The sequence below is a fragment of the Neomonachus schauinslandi genome, chromosome 12 (assembly GCF_002201575.2).
Source record: "Neomonachus schauinslandi chromosome 12, ASM220157v2, whole genome shotgun sequence".
Lineage (NCBI taxonomy): Eukaryota > Metazoa > Chordata > Mammalia > Carnivora > Phocidae > Neomonachus > Neomonachus schauinslandi.
In genome coordinates this window covers 99,834,465-99,853,966 of record NC_058414.1, presented here as the reverse complement: position 1 = coordinate 99,853,966, position 19,502 = coordinate 99,834,465, and the positions used below count along the sequence as shown (strand labels likewise).

General features: G+C 47.2%; 1 protein-coding gene across 1 annotated transcript; it reads left to right on the top strand.

The window, feature by feature from the left end:
• The first annotated feature begins 4,367 nt into the window (after positions 1–4,367).
• Positions 4,368–19,000, top strand: LOC110582966 (ATP-binding cassette sub-family F member 2). Its single transcript, XM_021693010.1, has 15 exons — positions 4,368–4,417; positions 5,077–5,275; positions 9,791–10,003; positions 10,495–10,677; positions 10,761–10,932; positions 12,070–12,165; positions 12,990–13,092; positions 14,500–14,595; positions 14,987–15,106; positions 15,194–15,283; positions 15,653–15,763; positions 16,389–16,451; positions 16,650–16,778; positions 17,453–17,656; positions 18,378–19,000. Exons 2-15 carry the CDS (start codon positions 5,119–5,121, stop codon positions 18,513–18,515), a joined length of 1,875 nt encoding a protein of 624 aa, XP_021548685.1. The 5' UTR covers positions 4,368–4,417; positions 5,077–5,118; the 3' UTR covers positions 18,516–19,000.
• Positions 19,001–19,502: the final 502 nt, after the last annotated feature.

Below are 19,502 nucleotides of genomic sequence, written 5' to 3'. Positions count from 1 at the left end.
TTTCAACATGTAATCAATATAAAAAATTGAGATATTTTACATTTTTTCCCACGGACAATCTTTTTCTTTTTTCTTTTTTTAAATTCCAGTATAACATATAGGGTTATACTAGTTACAGGTGTACAATATAGTAATTCAACAATTACATACATTACTCAGTGCTTGTTATAAGTGTAGTCTCTCCTTTTTCTTAAGATTTTATTTATTTATTAGAGAGAGAGATGGTGAGCAAGAGCACAAGCGGGGTGAAGGGGCACAGGGAGAGGGAGAAGCAGGCTCCCTGCTGAGAAAGGAGCCGGATATGGGGCTCCATGGGGGGGAGGGAGGGGGGGGAAATGGGGGGGCAATGGACAGGATTGAGATCATGACCTGAGCCAAAGGCAGACGCTTAATGACTGAGCCACCCAGGTGCCCCCTGATAAGTCTACTCTTAATCCCCTTTACCAGTCTCACCCATCCCCCCACCCACCTCCTCTCTGGTAACCACCAGTTTGTTCTCTATAGTTAAAAGTCTGTTTTTTTGTCTTCCTTTTTTGTTGTTGTTCATTTTTTTTCTTAAATTCCACACATGAGTGAAATCATATGGTATTTGTCTTTCTCTGACTGACTTATTTCAGTTAGCATTATACCCTTAGATCCATCCATGCTATTGCAAATGGCAAGATTTCATTTTTTATGGCTGAGTAATATTCCACTGTGCATATATATCACATTTTCTTTATTCATTCATCTATCTGTGGACACTTGTGTTGCTTCCGTATCTTGGCTATTGTAAATCATGCTGCAGTAAACGTAGAGGCACATATATCTTTTCGAATTAGTGTTTTTGTTTTCTTTAGGTAAATACCCAGTAGTGGAATTACTGGATCGTATGGTAATTCTACTTTTCATATTTTGAGAAACCTCCATACTGTCTTCCACAGTGGCTGCACCACTTTGCGTTCCCACCAACAGTACATGAGAGTTCCTTTTTCTTCATGTCCTCACCAACACTTACTTCTTGTGTTTTTTATTTTAGCCATTCTGACAAGTGGGATGTGGTTTTGATTTGCATTTCCCTGAAGATTAGTGATGTTAAGCATCTTTTCAGGTAACTGTTGGTCATTTTCTTTGGAAAAAGATCTGTTCATGTCTTCTGCCCCTTTTAAATTAGATTATTCCGGGGGCGCCTGGGTGGCTCAGCTGTTAAGCATCTGCCTTCGGCTCAGGTCATGGTCCCAGGGTCCCTGCATCAGGCTCCCTGCTCTGCGGGAGGCCTGCTTCTCCCTCTCCCACTCCCCCTGCTTATGTTCCTTCTCTCTCTGTGTCTCTCTTTGTCAAATAAATAAAAATCTTAAAACAAAATAAATTAGATTATTCAGATTTTTTTGGTGTTGAGTGTATAAGTTCTTTATTTTACTTATTAACCTCTTACTGGATATATCATTTGCAAATATCTTCTCCCATTCGGTGGGTTGTTTTTTTGTTTTGTTTATGGTTTCCTTTGCTGTGCAGAAGCTTTTTATTTTGGTGTCGTCCAATAGTTTAATTTTGCTTTTGTTTCTCTTGCCAAAGAAGACATATCTAGAAAAATGTTTCTATGGCTGATGTCAAAGAGATTACTGCCTATGTTCTAGGAATTTTATGCTTTCAGGTCTTACATTTAGGTCTTTAACCCATGTTGAGTTTATTTTCATGTATGGTGTAAGAAAGTGGCCCAGCTCCTCCTCCTCCTCCTCCTCCCCCTCCCCCCTCCTCCTCCCCCTCCCCCCCTCCTCCTCCTCTTCCTTCTTCTTCCTCTTCTTGTTTTTTGCATGTAGCTGTCCACTTTTCCCAACACCATTTAGTGAAGAGACTGTCTTTTTCCCATTGCATATTTTTGCCTCCTTTGTCTCCACACACAGTCTTTGAAATTGATGGTTATTTTACACTTACAGTCAATTCAGACTAGCCACATTTCAAGTGCTCCACAGCCATATGTGGGTAGGGACTACCACATTGAACAACACAGTTCCAGACCCTTCTTGGTTACTAAGTTTCTAGGTAATTCTGGATGAGACATTTCCTTCTTTGGGTCTCAGTTTCTTCATGTTTTACTTTATTTTTTTTTTTAAGTAGGCTCTACGCCCAACGTGGAGCTTGAACCCATCACCCCGAGATCAGGAGTTGGACATTCCACCAACTGAGCCAGCCAGGTGCCCGTTTCTTCTTATTTTAAATAAAGAGCCCAGACCAAATGTTTTTTCTTCCAGCACTGACCTGTGATTTTTTAAAACTTAACCAGTTCTTTTCTTCTCCTCTCTTCCCACATCTCTCTCACTCTCTCCCTCCCATTTTCCCAGTTCTTTCTCCCCCATACCCAGGTCTGTTCCCTGCAAAAGATCAGAACCTTAGGTGAGAATGGCAGAAATTCTACGTGGCCAACAATTTTTCTAAGCCACTCTTGCTGTGCTGAGGGAGACTCTGCCCAGCAACTGTTGATCATGGGAAATCATGGATGTGATTGGTTGCTATGTGGGTGGCTTCAGAGAAGTAGCTGGTTAATCTTTCTCTGGCCATCCCAAGCCATTTTACAAACCAGAAAATTCCAGCCTCAAATCCCGGCACTGTCTCCTACCAGCAGTGTTGTTTTATTAACAGCTCTGTGCTTTTGTTTTTAATCTGCAAAATGGTAATAATACCCACCTCAGAGTTTGGGAGGGGGGATTAAATGGGACAGCATAAATGTAAGAGCATAATAAATGTTAGTTTTCTGTAACCTGCCTGTAACTACACATTTTAATGAGGCTGGGAGAGGGAGGCATATTGTCGACAGTGCTCCCAAGAGGCTAGGTGCTTGGATGAGTGATTTTATGTGATCCACAACCATATATAACTTCTCTGCTTCATAAAGAAAGGCTTTGCAGGGGCGCCTGGGTGGCTCAGTAGGTTAAGCGTCTGCCTGCGGCTCAGGTCATGATCTCAGGGTCCAGGGATTGAGCCCCCAATGCACTGGCTCTCTGCTCAGTGGGGAGTCTGCTTCTCCCTCTGCCTACCCCTCCCCCTGCTTGTGAGTGCGCACTCTCTGACAAATAAATAACATCTTTAAAAAAAAAAATGTTCTTTCTTCATTGTGAGCTCCCTGAGGTCAGGGGATAACTTGTCTCCATTACAACTCCAGTATCTAGCTCTGAGCCTGACATATGATGGGCACTTAATTGGTGGAGGATATTCTAGAAAAAGCTATACTCAAGGCATGAAGGCATGAAATAGCAAGGCTTACTTGAAATACAAGTAGACCCTAGTGGAGCATCAAGTTTGAAGAGGAAAACTAGTTCATTCCATGGGAGAAGAGTGAGCTCTCTCTCTTTTTTTTTTTTTACTGAGGTGGGGGCACTTTTGGAGAATGTGCTCAAAGGGATTAAAAGCTTCATTTGCCTCCCTCTAGCAGTATCACGGACAGTGGGGCGCCGCTGATCAAAATCCTGGAGAAGTAACAGGGATCACAAAAAGTCTTCCTTGTATTTGAGGCTACAAATTTGGGATTTACAATGTGGGCGATGAGAAGTCCGTGAGGGATTTTAAACAGTAAGACTCAAGAGAAAAAAAAAGGTCAAGGTTACAAGCCTAACTGGTGATACAGCTAAACTCAGGAAAGGGGTCTTTTTTTTTTTTTTAACTTCAGAACTCTTACCAGCAGACTTACTCGGCTTTCATGGAAATCTAACAATTCTGGAGTGTGTAGGCTAAGCGGCAAAGGTTCAGGAACAACGTTCGGCACCCTCTAAAAGTTTGGTTAACACAGGACCAGCATCTAAAATCTCGGTTCCATAAAACGAGGACGCCTTTCTTTCAAAGAGTAATTCTGTTCTTCGCATCATCTTCGTCGTGACGCGCCTCTTTTTCGGCCCTCTCTCTCTGTCGCTTCACTCTTCCTCCTCCTTCTCCCTCCACCTCTCTCCTCTCCTCCTCTCTCCTCTCCTCTCCCCATTGTTTCGACCCACTCCCTCCTGACGCATGCTGGGAAGTGTAGTCGCTCGCCCTGCTGTTTGAGCCGGCGGGGCGGCCCTATAAACTCAGTATCTGCACATAACTCAACACATTTTTTGAGAGGTGGGGTAAAGCCTGGAAGGCCCAGCCCCTTATCCGAGGAGCAGTCTGGGAGTTGCAGTTTCCAGTCCCCAAAGCGGGCAGGTTGGGGGCCGGCTCTTGGACTCTAATCACCCCCATCCTCGCTCATCCTGATGACGTCACGTGAGCCCGGCAGGTCCCTGCGATAGACGGTAGTTCTCGAGGAGGGGTCTCCGCCCTGGCTGCCGCGACTCGAGAACAACACTTCCCAGGAATCTGCGCGGCGGCGCGCCGACAGCCGCGCGATGCCGTGATTGGCTGGTGAGCCGGCCGCACGCGGAGCCCAAGGAGCAGCTCTGTTGCGACAGAGGCCGAGCGGCGAGGCCCAGTGAGTTGGGGGAAGGGGCGCCGGGGGGAGGGTGCTGGCCGGTGAGGGGGGAGGGAAGAAGAGAAGAGGGAGGAGGGATGGGGTCGGGATGGAGGAGGCTGCGGAGGAGAAGAAAGGGCCCAGGGAGAGACGCTGACGGGCGGGGGCTGGGGAAAGTCCCGGGGGTGGCGAGCGAGGAGACCCTGCGGGGACTCACCGAGGGGAAGACGAGTGCGTCCCGGGAAGAAGCTGGGCCCGACGGCTCGGTGGTGTAGAGGGGGAAACGGAGAGGAGGACTGAGGCAGACGGGAGGAGGAAGCCCGGGAAAGTGAGGTGGCCGGCTGGAGCGCCGAGAGCCAAGTTGTGGGGAAACCGGAGACGGGGACCTCTGCCGAGGGGACAGAACCTGGTCCCTAACTGGAGGCCCTGAAAGGAGGAGCTTTTCCAGAGTGAGGCAGTCCGTGGGGATTGGTGGACAAAGCCTGAGGGAAGAGATGTTAAGATTAGAAGAGCGGCCGAGGACCAGAATTGGCTTGAGAGACCCTGACAAAATTTGGAGCGGCTAGGCATGGGCGGAGCAGGGTATCCGAAGCTTGATAGGAAGATTCCTGAGCGGGATGGAGCAGGGCCCAGGCATTCTACTACAAGTTCAGAATTGTGGGGTGTTTGCCTTTCTTCAGGCTCCCTGTAAGAACAGTTTCGTACCCCTGTGGTTCATCACCATGCCCTCTGACCTGGCCAAGAAGAAGGCAGCCAAAAAGAAGGAAGCTGCCAAAGCACGACAGCGGCCCAGAAAGGGACACGAAGAAAACGGAGATATTGTCACAGAACCACAGATGGCAGAGGAGAAAAATGAGGCCAATGGCCGAGAGACCACAGGTGAATTGAGGGAGACGTGGGTTCCTGGGATGGTTGCTACAACTTAATGGATGCCCATACTGGAGTCAGAATCCTGATGCGGGGGGCACTGGAGAATGTATCTGGTGCCACAAAACTTTTCATGATGAACCAGACCCATAGAATTGGAGCTGTGCCCTTTTGCTATTGATCGGGAAAACCGAACACAAGGTTCTCACATACCTAGTGGCAAACAAATGTATGGGTATTGTGCTATCTTGGTGCTCTGCGTGCTAGCCTTGGTGCTCTGCATGCTAGCTAGGAGGTCAATTCCTTGCCCTTTTCTCATTTTCCATTTCCATACATGGTGGTCAGTGTGCCAGGTTCTTTGCCACATCATACCTCTGGCCTTCCAGGGGTGGTAACTACCAAGAGAGAAACTTATGAATTGCTTTTTTGGATTTTTCCTGGGAAAAGATGCTTTTCTGTTATTTATATTTTGGGAAATATTTATTGAGCACTTCTCAAGTGCTAGACACCATGCTACATACTGATGCACTTTGAACTGTCTGCTCTCTGATAACTTACAGTCCAGCTGGGGAAAGATGACAGTGTGTGACACAGAATTTTCCAGGCCCTTGGAAGTCTCTTCCTGACCTTCTTTCTGCCCCTCTGAAAATTCCCCAAACAGACCTGCTCCATCCAGACTATTATTGTGTCTTGACTAGTCATGACATTTTTGCCCTTATACACTAAGGTTCTTTTTTTTTTTTTAAAGATTTTATTTATTTGACAGAGAGAGACACAGTGAGAGAGGGAACACAAGCAGGGGGAGTGGGAGAGGGAGAAGCAGGCTTCCCACGGAGCAGGGAGCCCGACGTGGGGCTCGATCCCAGGACCCTGGGATCATGACCTGAGCCGAAGGCAGGTGCTTAACGACTGAGCCACCCAGGCGCCCCACACTAAGGTTCTAATGCCACAATTTTTGTGCTAGCTGCATTTGACATTGCTCTCGGGGCCCAGCTCAGGATAGCAAAACTTTCTGCATCAAACCTGACCTTTAAAATAATATCACTCACTATACCCCTGTGCTGTCGTATAGTGTTACTTTTTATGTTGTGTCTTCTGTTTGTTCATCAAAATCGTTTGATCTTTGAGTTCGGGGACCACGTTTCTTGGGTTATACTTTTTTGTAGGACTAACCTTGCAGATGGAGATACTAAGTAAATGTTTGAAGAGGAGAGCGAAATTACTAATACAAGTCATAACAGATAGGAATTCAGAAAAGGGGGAGTTAAAAGTGATTGAGAGGAGAGAGCTGAGTGGTAGGAATTGTCTCCAAAATAAGAATTATGGGAGAAAGCTGGTGCAGTAAGGTCAAGCCACAGGGAAGTTTTATTCCTGGCCAGAGTAGTGGAGGATTGCCAAGTTGAAAGTGATGGGAGTGAATGAGGAGGCTGAGTTGTGATCTCTAAAATAGAGAGGTGGGGTCCCGTCTAGGTCCTCAGGAACCATGGTGAAGCAGTGTCTCTCATCAGCTTTCTCGCTGAATTGGAAAGGTAGCAAAGTGAATCCTACTTGAGACTATTGTCCACTGTTCCCATTACAAATTTCTTCTTCACTTTTGCCCCTTGGAAAATAGGATTTCCAGGGAACCCAGCTGTGGTATCCCCATCTCAGTAATAGGAGAGCTTTAGTTTTCACCTTGCTTCTTCAGGCAGCTGCTGTTCTGAAATGTGACATCTGTTTTCTTTCCAACCCTCCTAAAACATTTCTTATTATCAGGGACCCATGTCGTTTCTGCTCCCTCTCCCAAGACTGAGTCCTCTCTCCTCTCTAAGTTTGAGATTACTTGATGCTGCAGGTCACCATTCTCCAACCTTTACTGATTGCCATTGTCACACAGTCTTCCTTAGGTAGTAAGGTATGGAAAGATCGAAATAAATATCAAAGAAAGTGACCTCTGACAGCTTAACCTTTAGAATGTGAGACTCTTCAGGACAGACGCTGGAGTTCAGCTTGTCCTCTTGTTTGGGAAATGAGTAGAAAGGGACTTCTTGTGAAATCTACAGTATTCTTCTGATGAAGTTTATTCCAGAATCCCTTTTCCATCTATTCAGTACTGTTCACTTGTCTTTAAGTGACAAGTGTTCCCTGGGATGCTGTAGGCTTGGAAAATGAGGTCTGTTTTAAGTCTCTTACTTTTGAAGCTTGGAAGGTGACTTAGGTCCTAGATGCTGTAAACTAGAAGAAGTCAAGAGAAAAGAGTATATAGCTTTTCCTTAATTTTGATCTTCCTCTTGCCTGAGCAGATGGAGAGCTAGACCAGGGATCGGCAAACTTTTTCTATAAAGATCCAGATAGTAAGTATTTGTAGCATTGTGAGCCGTATGGTCTCTGTCGCAGCTGTTCAGCTCTGCCATTGTAGTGGAAAGCAGCCACGGACACTCTGCAAATGATGAGCGTGGCTGTGTTCCAGTAAAACTTTATAAAAACAGGCAGTTGGCCAAATCTGGCCAGGCTTTTTTTAAGCTACCCCGCTCCTAAGCTAAGAATGGTTTTCTACATTTTTTAAAGTGGTTACATTTCAAACGTCTTGATTTTGCCACTTAGCCCATAAACCCTGAAATATTTAGCATCTGGCCCCTTAAGAAAAAGTTTACTAACTCCTGATCTAGATCATAAACTTCTTCTTACTCCCATCTTCTCAGCATCTAGAATAGGGATTGGCATGAAGCGGAGTTGTGGGAAGCCTGAGAACTCAACCACGTAGAAAAGAGACTGGAAGGGGCGCCTGGGTGGCTCAGATGGTTAAGCGTCTGCCTTCGGCTCAGGTCATGATCCCAGGGTCCTGGGATCGAGTCCCACATCGGGCTCCCTGCTCCTTGGGAGCCTGCTTCTCTCTCTCTCTCTCTCTGTCTCTCATGAATAAATAAATAAAAACTTTAAAAAAAAAAAAAAAAAAAAAAAAGAAACTCCAGGAAAAAAAAAAAAAAGAAAAGAGACTGGAAGTTCCTTCATTCAGTAAAAACAAAAACTTTGATCTCCATTCAAAAAGTAGTCCTCAAGCATTTTTATTGATGCCACACTGTACTGGGAGCTGAGGTGGATATGGAGTGCCTGCCATCTGTCTAGAGGAGCAGTCCCTGCCCTTAGTGTGGACTCCTTGAAGGTAGAGCGGGTTAGTCCCAAGGTGGGTAATGGCGCCAGCACTAGAAATCACGTGACAGGAGGGGCTCTTCAGAGAGTGATCTCAGACTGAGCACCCCTCACCCTCTCTCTTGGAGTTGCTGTCCCCAAGGAGAGCGCTCTCTTCATCCCTCTACCCCATCTTTATTCCTCCTGAGGACAAGCACATAGTCTTTTCTCATTGCAGGGATTCTGTAAAATCACTAAGGGAACATAGGTAAGGGTGACAAAGACTAAAAAACAGCAGAAGATTCTCATAGTAGTGGAACCTCGTGTATAACTCCTGACTCCTTCCCAAAAAGGTAAATAAACAGCCTTATTCTCTTTTGGAAGAAGCTTACCAGGACTCCGTCTGCCCCATTTCTGTCCCACTTCAATAATACTTCATGGGCACCTTCCTTTGTGTAAAGGTAGTATAGTGACGTAGGTAAGATCATCTGGTTCAAATTCTGGCTCTGTCACTTACTAACTAGCTTTTTTTTTTACTAACTAGCTTTTTTGACCTGGGCTGTGTTATTTAACCTCTTCATTTATAAAACAGGGATTATAAGTATGTATCTTACACGTGTTGTAAGGACTAAGTTAGCTGGGGAATGATGATGTGGCACAGTCTCGCACAGAGTAAACTCAACATTGAATCGCCATTAATATTAATCATTCTTCCCAAGCTAAAGATGTACTCCTGCCTGAGAAACCACAAAGGCACAACAGCCCACGGTCAGTTTGCATCTCTGAAACCCTCCAGATTTGGGAACATCTGGTTTTCCCAGCCTTGGCTTCCCGCGTGTGTTGATCCCTTTATGCATTTTCTCACATTGGTCCCTTCTGTGCTGCTTAGAAGCATATCTGGAATATGGAATTCCACTAGGTCATGGAATAGCAGAATTGCACTTCTGTAGCATCTGCTTTCTTTTGGGTTTTAGGACTGATTCTTTAACACATACACATGAAGGAAAATTGGGAGTTCTAGCCATTCCCCTCATGCGTTTATGTCATTTAAGAACAAGAGATGTTAGAATTAAAAGAACTAAGTTGTGAAGTAAAAAGTAGTCCATGAAAGGAGGGTATTCGGACAGATCTGTATACAATGTATACACTCGGTAAAGCTTGTGAAACATCTGAGTCAGCTCCACTTGATCTTGAAGCCAGGTCCTGCAGGGCATGCCTTTTTCAGCATTTGGGTCTTCGTATGATAACATTTGGTCACCTGAGGAAGGGGCAAAAACCTCCAATGCCCAAACAGGGACTCAAACCCTGGACCCTCAGTTTAAAAGGCTGCTTCTCTACTAACTGAGCTGTCTGAATGCTCTTTTAGTGCGAGGGCGGGGTCTCTCTTACCCTCTTCCCAAACTTCTTTCCTGTCTCCAGAAGTGGATATGCTGACAAAGGAGCTAGAGGACTTTGAGATGAAGAAAGCTGCTGCTCGAGCTGTCACTGGTGTCCTTGCCTCTCACCCCAACAGTACCGACGCCCACATTATCAACCTCTCCCTCACCTTTCATGGTCAAGAGCTGCTCAGTGACACCAAACTGGAATTAAACTCAGGCCGTCGTTATGGCCTCATTGGCTTAAATGGAATTGGTGAGGCCCTTGGAAGGCGAGGTGGGAGGTATCTCTCCTTGGCTCGTCTGTCACTCAGCAAGTATTTACTTAGCACCAGCTATGTGCAAAGCAAGGAGTTTACAATATGGGTGGGAGACCACATATGTCCAGGGAAAAGGAACTAGCAGTACAGAGCAGTATGTGGTAAGTACCACATGAGTAGTTACAGATAGTAGGTGCTGGAGAAGTGGGTGGGAGGGACAGCACTGGTGGTGTGTGAGGCCGCTATAGGTGATCTGACTGGACGGAGGAGGCGTGGGACAAGAATTGGAAAGTTGCAAAGGTAGCACCAGAAAGCAGGGGGGTGGGGGTAACTAATAGTAGGATTTAAACAAATGAAAGGAAGGAAGGAAGGTACTAAAAACAATGGTGAGGTCATGGTTTGGCTGGAGTGGAGGAACTGGTACAGCGGAATGATAGGCAGACCTGTGCGGAGTGTCCTCTTCCCATTCTTTGCCTGCTCTTCTCAGGAAAGTCCATGCTGCTCTCTGCTATTGGGAAACGGGAAGTGCCCATCCCTGAGCACATTGACATCTACCATCTGACTCGGGAGATGCCCCCTAGTGACAAGACACCCTTGCAGTGTGTGATGGAAGTCGACACAGAGCGGGCCATGCTGGAGAGGGAGGCTGAGCGGCTGGCTCACGAGGATGGTAGGGCTCCAGACCTAGGGGTGGGGGTGGACCTCCTCCCAGGGAAGGCCCAGGGAGCCTCACGAACCATTCACTGCCCACAGCGGAGTGTGAGAAGCTCATGGAGCTCTACGAGCGACTGGAAGAGCTGGATGCCGACAAGGCGGAGATGAGGGCCTCACGGATCTTGCATGGACTGGGTTTCACTCCTGCCATGCAGCGCAAGAAGCTGAAAGACTTCAGTGGGGGCTGGAGAATGAGGGTTGCCCTTGCCAGGTGAGTTCCTTCCTCCTTCTCTACCCTCTGTAGCTCCCCATTTCCCTCAGGGTTGAATGCTTACTCCAGTGGAACTGTTGAGAACAGGGGTCAGTGGTCAGTAACAAGACATCAACAGTGTGGAGGGGGGTGGTGTGCTTGGGCTAATGAGTGAGCTTCCTGACTGAAGTGATCATTGTTGGATTTCTGGCACAGTGTTTGGGAATCCTAGGATCAGCCCTAGGTAAAATGGTAAAGTAGGTCCATTTCTTTCTTCCTGACTCCCATCCTTTCCTTTTTTGTGTTTCAGTCCTGATCCTTGCTATATAAAGATAAAATATATTAGGTAGTTATTAAGTAATCCGTCCTTATCTCTTGTGACCTGGACCCAAAGTGAGTTTGTAGAGACCATCGTTCCCTCAGCAGTCCCCCCAGAAAGTCCCCATAGGTGCTCCCTTACCCCACTGTTCTCTGCCAAGTAAATTGGTGAGGTTTGAGATGCTGCTTTAGCGAGGCTTTCTGTGTGTGCCTTAGACCATGAGAGCAGTGGTTCCACGTGCTAGCAGGGATTAGCTACCTCCGATTCCCCTAGGGAGCTTTAGAAGTACAGATTTCCTAGCCTCTTCTTCACATCCGTGCAGTTGGAATACTGGAATTTGGTGCCTGGAAATCTTATTTCTAAAAAGCTCTGCAGTATGGTGACTGCGGGTATAGGATCCAGTGCTATCCCCTTGCTTCTGCTGACTTGAGATTCCACCTAAGAAGAGAACATTTTTTGGCCTCCTTGCTAAAGTCTGGCAACCCCATTGGATAAGTTTAACTTGAATACTTTTTGCTTTAGCAATTTATTTCCTCTCTCCTTTTGTCTTCCTGTTGGTCACCAACTTCAGCATAAAAGACTTTCCAGACTCATAAGGACTTTTACAACCTTATCCTCAAACTGCGCCATCTTTGTGCTTCTCAGCGCTGTTTTCTGCCCTTTCATCTCAGCTCTGGTTTCTCTCTTCGTTCTCCCCTTTCCGTGAAGGTATAGAACCTAGAATTGATTTCAGGACTGAAGCCAGGCCTGACCAGAGTTGCAGGTAGCAGGCAGGGCAGTCCCCTCCTGTGTAGCCCCCAGCAGACTGAAGGGGCTCTGTCTCCTTTCCTATTCTTCAGAGCCCTCTTCATTCGGCCCTTCATGCTGCTCCTGGATGAGCCCACCAACCACCTGGACCTCGATGCCTGTGTGTGGTTGGAAGAAGAATTAAAGACGTAAGGGGCTGGGGATGGGGGTTGGGAGTGGGCAGGTCCTGAAGGGGGGATTTGAGCAGAGTCTAAAGGAAATGGATGCTTGGAAACTGCAGTGATAGGGGAGCCGTGAGAAAAGGAACTGATGCAAGGCTGGGTGAAGGCCAGATTGAAAAAATGGTAAGCACCTTTAGGGCAGGCCTTTTTGTTTGATTGGTTATTTTTAGTGTGAAATGTGCCAGTTGTTTTTTTAACTTTCTTGGTTCTTCCCATTTAAAATACAACACCTTCATACTTCATACATGTCTTTAGACAGTATTTTTCCTTAATTGTATTTCTACGCATCGTGTAAAGAGGGGACTCCCACTTAAGATCATGATGCAGTGACATATGGCTAAAGAGCTGAATAACTGGAATATTGTACCAACTCTGAGGGCAGGCTTTTAGTGGTCTCTGCAATGACTTGGTAACGTCTTTCAAAAGGCAGAGTATAGTGATTTTTATCGGACCTGTTCAGTTCTTCCCACCCATTAGAGACATTTATGGATATGTTTGTGTAATACGCTTATTTTTACCATCAGTGGTAAACTACCATCTCCACCCCATTCTGCTGAAAATTAGAACAAAAGATTGAGGAAACTCAGAATGAAAGGCATCAAAGTGTCATTACAGGTGGATTGTGCCCTGGTGGCCTGGGTGGTTGCTGGGAGCAGGGAATTGGCTGTTAAATCTAAAGGGTGCTCCGGCGTAAGGATGGGAAAAGATGAAGGTTGTCTGGGCCTCTCAGCTCCCCTGTTGTGGACCGTCACAGTTTTGAGTACCTCCCTGACTGGTTCTCTGCTTTACAGTTTTAAGCGCATCCTGGTCCTCGTCTCCCATTCCCAGGACTTTCTGAATGGTGTCTGTACCAACATCATTCATATGCACAACAAGAAGCTGAAGTATTACACGGTGAGTGGGCCGCAGCTTCTCCACGGCAACCTCTGTGCTTATCAGCTCCTTGAAGCTCTCCTTTAAAAAAAACAAAACAAAACAGACTTAGTAGCCCTTTTCTACCTATTGCTATAAGAAGATGTAGACAAGGAGTCCTGCAGCCTGTTCTATTTTAGTCTCAAAATAGTTGCTCTCAGGTTGTAGGCCATCGATTGGCAGCCTGTGTACGTGGTGTGTATTTGCTTTTTGGTAAAGAGGCTGACTTTTCATGGTGCCCGGGCAGTCCCTGTTGCTCCCTGCCTTCTTGAATGACTACTTAACTGCTTCATGACAGCACATTTACCCCTCCTTCCATGAAGAATGGGAGTCAGGATCTCAACAGCCCACTTGTCTGCCTTTCCTTTTCATTTTCTATATTTCAAAAAAGGAAAGAAAATAAAAGTCTTTTTCATTCATACTTATGCTCACTGTGGGAGTATTAATAATTTCTTGTATAGTCTTCCAGAGATTTCATGTGTACTTGCAAGGATTTGTGGAAAATTTCATGTATACATATCAGAGCTGTAATGTTAATAATTGTTCTCTTCTCTAGGTTGCTTTTACACTTTAATGTATCTTGTACTGCTTCCCATATGAATATGCATAGAGCTACCTCATTCTTTTCAGTAACTGCATAGTATTTCTTTGTGTAGCTATCTAGTAACTTATTTGTCAGGCCCTTTTTGATGAATATTTAGGTTGAGTCCAATTTTTTGCAGATAGAAACCATGGCAGTCCAATTGTGCAGTGTTTGCTACGTCCTAAATCTGATTGGTCTACTGTCTTCCTTTCTGGGTGCAGTTTCTGTAGCCTACATGGGGCTTCACCCTCTAAGCAGGGTGGGGAGAAGTAGAAGGTGCTCTTGGAAGGCTGTGAGCCTCGTGATGTCCGTATGAGTTATGGTCAGGAGTGCTGCCAGTGCTATGGGTGTCTTTATGGCTAACCTGAAGATTTGCTCTGGAGTCCTGCTCTGGCTAAGCTAAGAGTGAGAGGCACACAATTAGAAAGATCTCCGATTCTGGGTTAGGGTATGCTTTGTTCATGTACTTCCTCTTTCCCTACCGCACAGTCTTTTTTTTTTTTTTTTTTTTAAGATTTTATTTATTTATTTGAGAGAGAGAATGAGATAGAGCATGAGAGGGGGGAGGGTCAGAGGGAGAAGCAGACTCCCTGCTGAACAGGGAGCCCGATGCAAGACTCGATCCCGGGACTCCAGGATCATGACCTGAGCCAAAGGCAGTCGCTTAACCAACTGAGCCACCCAGGCGCCCTACCGCACAGTCTTATAGGCAGGGCCAAGTCAGATGCCACCCCGCATCCCCCTAAACCCTGAGAACCAGGACCGAGGTTAAAGCTGCCTGCCTTGCCTGGCACATTTCTCTGCAGGGTAATTATGATCAGTATGTGAAGACACGGCTGGAGTTGGAGGAGAACCAGATGAAGAGGTTTCACTGGGAGCAAGATCAGATTGCACACATGAAGGTAAGAGCTGAGCTCACATTCTCCGGGAGAGTTGGATGAGGGTATTTGGGGAATTTAGGGGTGCTGGAAATCAGGAAGACATCCTCAGTATTTACCCCACGTTTATTTTTATTTATTTTTTTTTTAAAGATTTTATTTATTTGAGAGAGAGAGAGAGAGAGAGAGCGAGAGAGGGAACACAAGCAGGGGGAGTGGGAGAGGGAGAAGCAGGCTTCCTGCCGAGCAGGGAGCCCGATGCGGGGCTCGATCCCAGGACCCCGGGACCATGACCTGAGCCGAAGGCAGACGCTTAACGACTGAGCCACCCAGGCACCCCAGTATTTACCCCACATTTAAAATGAGTTGTTTGGCACCTGCCCATACTCCAAGCCCCATTTCTGGTCTCTTTCAGAACTACATTGCTAGGTTTGGTCATGGCAGTGCCAAGCTGGCCCGGCAGGCCCAGAGCAAGGAGAAAACACTACAGAAAATGATGGCATCGGGACTGACGGAGAGGGTCGTGAGCGACAAGGTGGGGTCTGCTTCAGTAAAGTTAGTGGCCTACGGTGAGGTGGGTAAGATACAACCTAACTTGATAAACGCCCTCTCCTCTTCCTAGACACTGTCATTTTATTTCCCACCATGTGGCAAGATTCCTCCACCTGTCATTATGGTGCAAAATGTGAGCTTCAAGTATACAAAAGATGGGGTGAGTACTCCTGTGTGGTTGGGAGGCTGGGGTGCATTTTACAAGGTGAGCATCAACTGGCTGAGAGAGTCTGCTGTTCTCTGCTGAAGCCACCTGCTAACCCACGTGGTCACGGGATATTTCAGACGTGGGAGCTTAGGTGCCTCATCCAGGGTCTCCCGGTGACCCCTCTTCACGTGCTTGGGAGGATAACTGCCCAGCTGAGTGGGTGGGTGGAAGCAGTGGGTTGGGGTCTGCTAGGAGAGCTGCCTCCCTCCTCCACACCCCCGCCGCCGGTGGTGACTGGGGAAATGGCGGGGTTATCAACCAGCCAAATTGATTGATGGGTAACCTAGCCTCGTATTGATCTCTCTCTCACACCCACCCCAGCCTTGCATCTACAACAATCTAGAATTTGGTATTGATCTCGATACGCGAGTGGCTCTGGTGGGGCCCAATGGAGCAGGGAAGTCAACTCTTCTGAAGCTGCTAACCGGAGAGGTATGGTGCCAAGTTGGCGTGTGGGACTTCTAAGAGTAGGTACTTACTGTGTCTGAGGAAGAGGGAAGGTGTGCAGGGGCCACTATGCTTGGAGGGGCTGAGCACACCAGTGGGGAGTAAGCCGGCTTCTGGGGTGGGGGATGTTGTCACTGGCAGTGCTGAAGTTTGGAGCTGTTTTGTCAGAGGGAGGGAGGGAAGAAGGATCTGTGTGTGTGTGTGTGAGAGTGTGAGAGAGAGAAAACATGCATGTGTCTCAACATTTTTCCTTGTTTTCAGTTAGAGCGTTTAGAGGAACATGTGCATTTAGAGACAATGTTTTTGTTTGAGAAAACCTATGTTGTAGGTATGTCCAAGTCCTTTGTTTTACAGGTCGTGCATTCTATAGTAGACATTTAATTACCAAGTATCTTTGCTCCCCTTGAGAACATCTGTTTGAGTGTAGCTTCCTAAATATTTTTAGAGTGTCCAGATTAGCAGTCTGTGAGGTGGTGTAGATTCTGTTTAGGAAGTTCTGCATCTTGTTCAGTGAACAGATGCTTATTTTCCTACTCTGCTCATGTCTGCTTCTGACCGAGTTTCCCATTCTATGTGCTTATCTTTCCACCTAATACTCTTTTCTTTTTAGCTACTACCCACAGACGGGATGATCCGAAAACACTCTCATGTGAAGATAGGGCGTTACCATCAGGTAAAGGCCTTGGGGTATGGAATGGTGTCCAGGGTGTGGGAAGGGGGCTGCGTGTGACCAAGTCAGCTTTTGCCTGCTTCTCCTGGAATCTTGAACAGGTGCCTGGGTAGAGGTAGAGTTACTCAGCAGTTAACCCAGCAGGGTTCCTTTTGAAGTGGGACACCAGTCACATCTGAGTGAATTCTCTTTTTCCTGTAGCATTTACAAGAGCAGCTGGACTTAGACCTCTCACCTTTGGAGTACATGATGAAGTGCTACCCAGAGATCAAGGAGAAGGAAGAAATGAGGAAGATCATTGGTCGATATGGTCTCACTGGGAAACAGCAGGTCAGCGAAGGGGATGTGGGGAACAACCCCAGATAACTGGGAGATTGTGCCTGTGTGGTTAGGAAACACTGTTCTGGCCACCTGGGGTCTCTTTTTTTTTTTTTCCTCAAAGTAGGTTCCACACCCAACGTGGGGCTTGAACTCACAACCCTGAGATCAAGAGTTGTATGCTCTACTGAAAAGTGTCTTCCTTTGATTCTAGCATCCAAGAGAACCCACTAGGTTTCCTTTGCCCTAGGTTGTATGCAGTTTAGTATTCAGGTCTCCTTACGAGGGAGTGGCAGGGATAGCATGCCAGTCTCTGACATGCCCTGGTCCCAGACTAGCAAGATAAACTGTAGTGCTTGAGGGCAAAGGAAATTGGAACCTAGAAAACAAGTTCCTGGATTCAGATCTGGATTGAGGAGCCACCAGATTGTTCCAATTAGTTACGATGTAAGTGCCGAGAGAGAGCAAGCGGTATGGCCTTAGTGATGGTAGGCGCTTCAGGCTTCCACATCTCCCCCTACAGGCCTGGAGAGACTGCCAGCTGTGTCACTGTCTCCCTCTGTGATCTTGGGCCTTCCTTTTTGTAGAATGGTGATAACATTAATGGAGGAGCAGTGGGGAGGGGGTGAGTCATGCTGTGTGGTGGGAGTAACACCAAGTTCTATAAATGTCACGGTTCCACGCAGGTGAGCCCAATTCGGAACCTGTCTGATGGGCAGAAGTGCCGAGTGTGTCTGGCCTGGCTCGCCTGGCAGAACCCCCACATGCTCTTCCTGGATGAGCCCACTAATCACCTGGATATTGAGACCATCGACGCCTTGGCCGATGCCATCAATGAGTTTGAGGGTGGTATGATGCTGGTCAGCCATGATTTCAGACTCATTCAGCAGGTGAGGCCCCTGGCTGGAGTGGGAGTCAGGGCAGAGGGCATCAGGAGGTTGGGTAGAACACAGTCATGGCGTGTGTGTGTGTGTGGGGGGGCATTTTATACATGTTTATTGGATGTGGGAAAAGGTCTCAGGACGTAAACAGGGTGATGAGGACCAGATTTTATGGCTCTCTGAGAAACTTAGAAATTCTTAATAGAAATACTTCATTTTTTTCAGTGGTTATTTGGGGATGTTAGCCTATTTGACATTTGGCATTTTTTTAGCCAGAATTGGTGAGGGAGTCGGGTAGAGAACAGGGTGCTTTTACTATTACCCCAAGATTCTTTAGCATAGAAATAGTATTATACTAAGGAGGATTTGGATTAGACAAAGGGTTATCACCAGTCATTGCTGGAAAAGCTGCTGGTCATTTCTCTGAAGCTTTGGGGAAAGATGGGGTGGAGAAAAGGAAGCTGAGAGTGAAGCCTCTAAACAGATCTAGGCCCTGTTGGGGAAGTGGAGATGAGGAGACACAGCAGATCTTGGCTTGAAGGGCTCCAGACCTGCTGGCTACAGTACCCTTGGGTTAGGCATCCCAAAGAACCTAGAGATGGTGAAACTGTGAGCTGGATATGGGGCTGGGCGCTGGGGGTTTCTCCCTGGATTCGCCTGACAGTGGTCTTCTGGGCAGGGACGGGGAGAGTGCTGGCCAGGATTATTAAGCCTGAGATTTGCTTTCTAGGTTGCACAGGAAATCTGGGTCTGTGAGAAGCAGACAATCACCAAGTGGCCAGGAGACATCCTGGCCTACAAGGAGCACCTCAAGTCCAAGCTGGTGGGCGAAGAGCCCCAGCTCACCAGGAGGACCCACAATGTGTGAGCCCCTGCCCGGACGGGGCCGGGCCTCTGGGGCCACACTCCTGCATTGCTGCAATACCGCTCCCCAGCCCCTCCCCTGCCCCCACCTGCCTTAGCTGCACTCTGTGATCTTATCTACAGCTGGACAGTACCTGTCCGTTTCCTGTCCTTCCAGTTACTTTTGTCCATGTCTGGACGCGGCTGGCTCTCCTGCCAGCTCCTTGCTGGTTACTGACCTGATAGTGATGCAGCCAGAGGCACCTGAGGGTTAGCCCAAGGGCCCACATCCTGGGTTGGCCTGTGAAAGAGCTTAGGGTCCTCGTTTTCTGGGTTTTGGTGATGTTGGAGGAATACCCCCCAGCCCACCGCCCCCATTCCTTTCTGCTTCTGGTTTGGAGCTCTGGGCCAGGGCTTTAGTCCTGGTCGGTTTTTAAATAATTATTTAACAGTGTAACTTTTAAACCTGCGTGACATCTACAAAGTGTCCAATAAAGAAAGAAGCAGCCATGGTCCCTACCTTCCTTTTCTGGTCTCTGGGCCCTTCACTTCCCTCCTCCCTGCAGGGCCAACACACTTAAGAGCTTGGGTGGGAATTGGTGGGATGGATGCAGACTAAAGACTAGTCTTTAGGAGCTGGAATAGCTCTCCTTCCTTTGATTTGAAATTGTGCCTTGTGTTAGGCTGTTGTCTCACAACACACATCAGAATCACCTGGAAGACTCATTAGATCACCAGTCACTGGGTCTTGCCTCAGGGTTTCTGGTTCAGTAGGTCGGGGGTGAGACCAGGAATTAAAGCATTTCTTACAAGTTTCCAGGTGCTGCTGATGCTGCTCGTCTGGGGCTCGAACTTTGAGAACCACTCTCCTGAGACATGTTTTTCAGAGTGGTCTGAGGCTCCCTTGCTGCGACCTGTACCACAACACTTGGAGCAGGTGGTGCTTGTTAAAATGCAGATCCCCAGGCCCCAACCTATTGATTCCATTTGGTGGGATGGGAGAGATGCAGAA

What these genes read in the sequence shown, in the direction of transcription:
- LOC110582966 (XM_021693010.1), top strand. Translation starts at nt 5,119, where the DNA reads ATGCCCTCTGACCTGGCCAAGAAGAAGGCAGCCAAAAAGAAGGAAGCT. An exon ending in ATCAGATTGCACACATGAAG is followed by an intron (nt 14,596 to 14,986) that starts GTAAGAGCTGAG and finishes GGTCTCTTTCAG; the next exon opens with AACTACATTGCTAGGTTTGG. An exon ending in TCAAGTATACAAAAGATGGG is followed by an intron (nt 15,284 to 15,652) that starts GTGAGTACTCCT and finishes CACCCACCCCAG; the next exon opens with CCTTGCATCTACAACAATCT.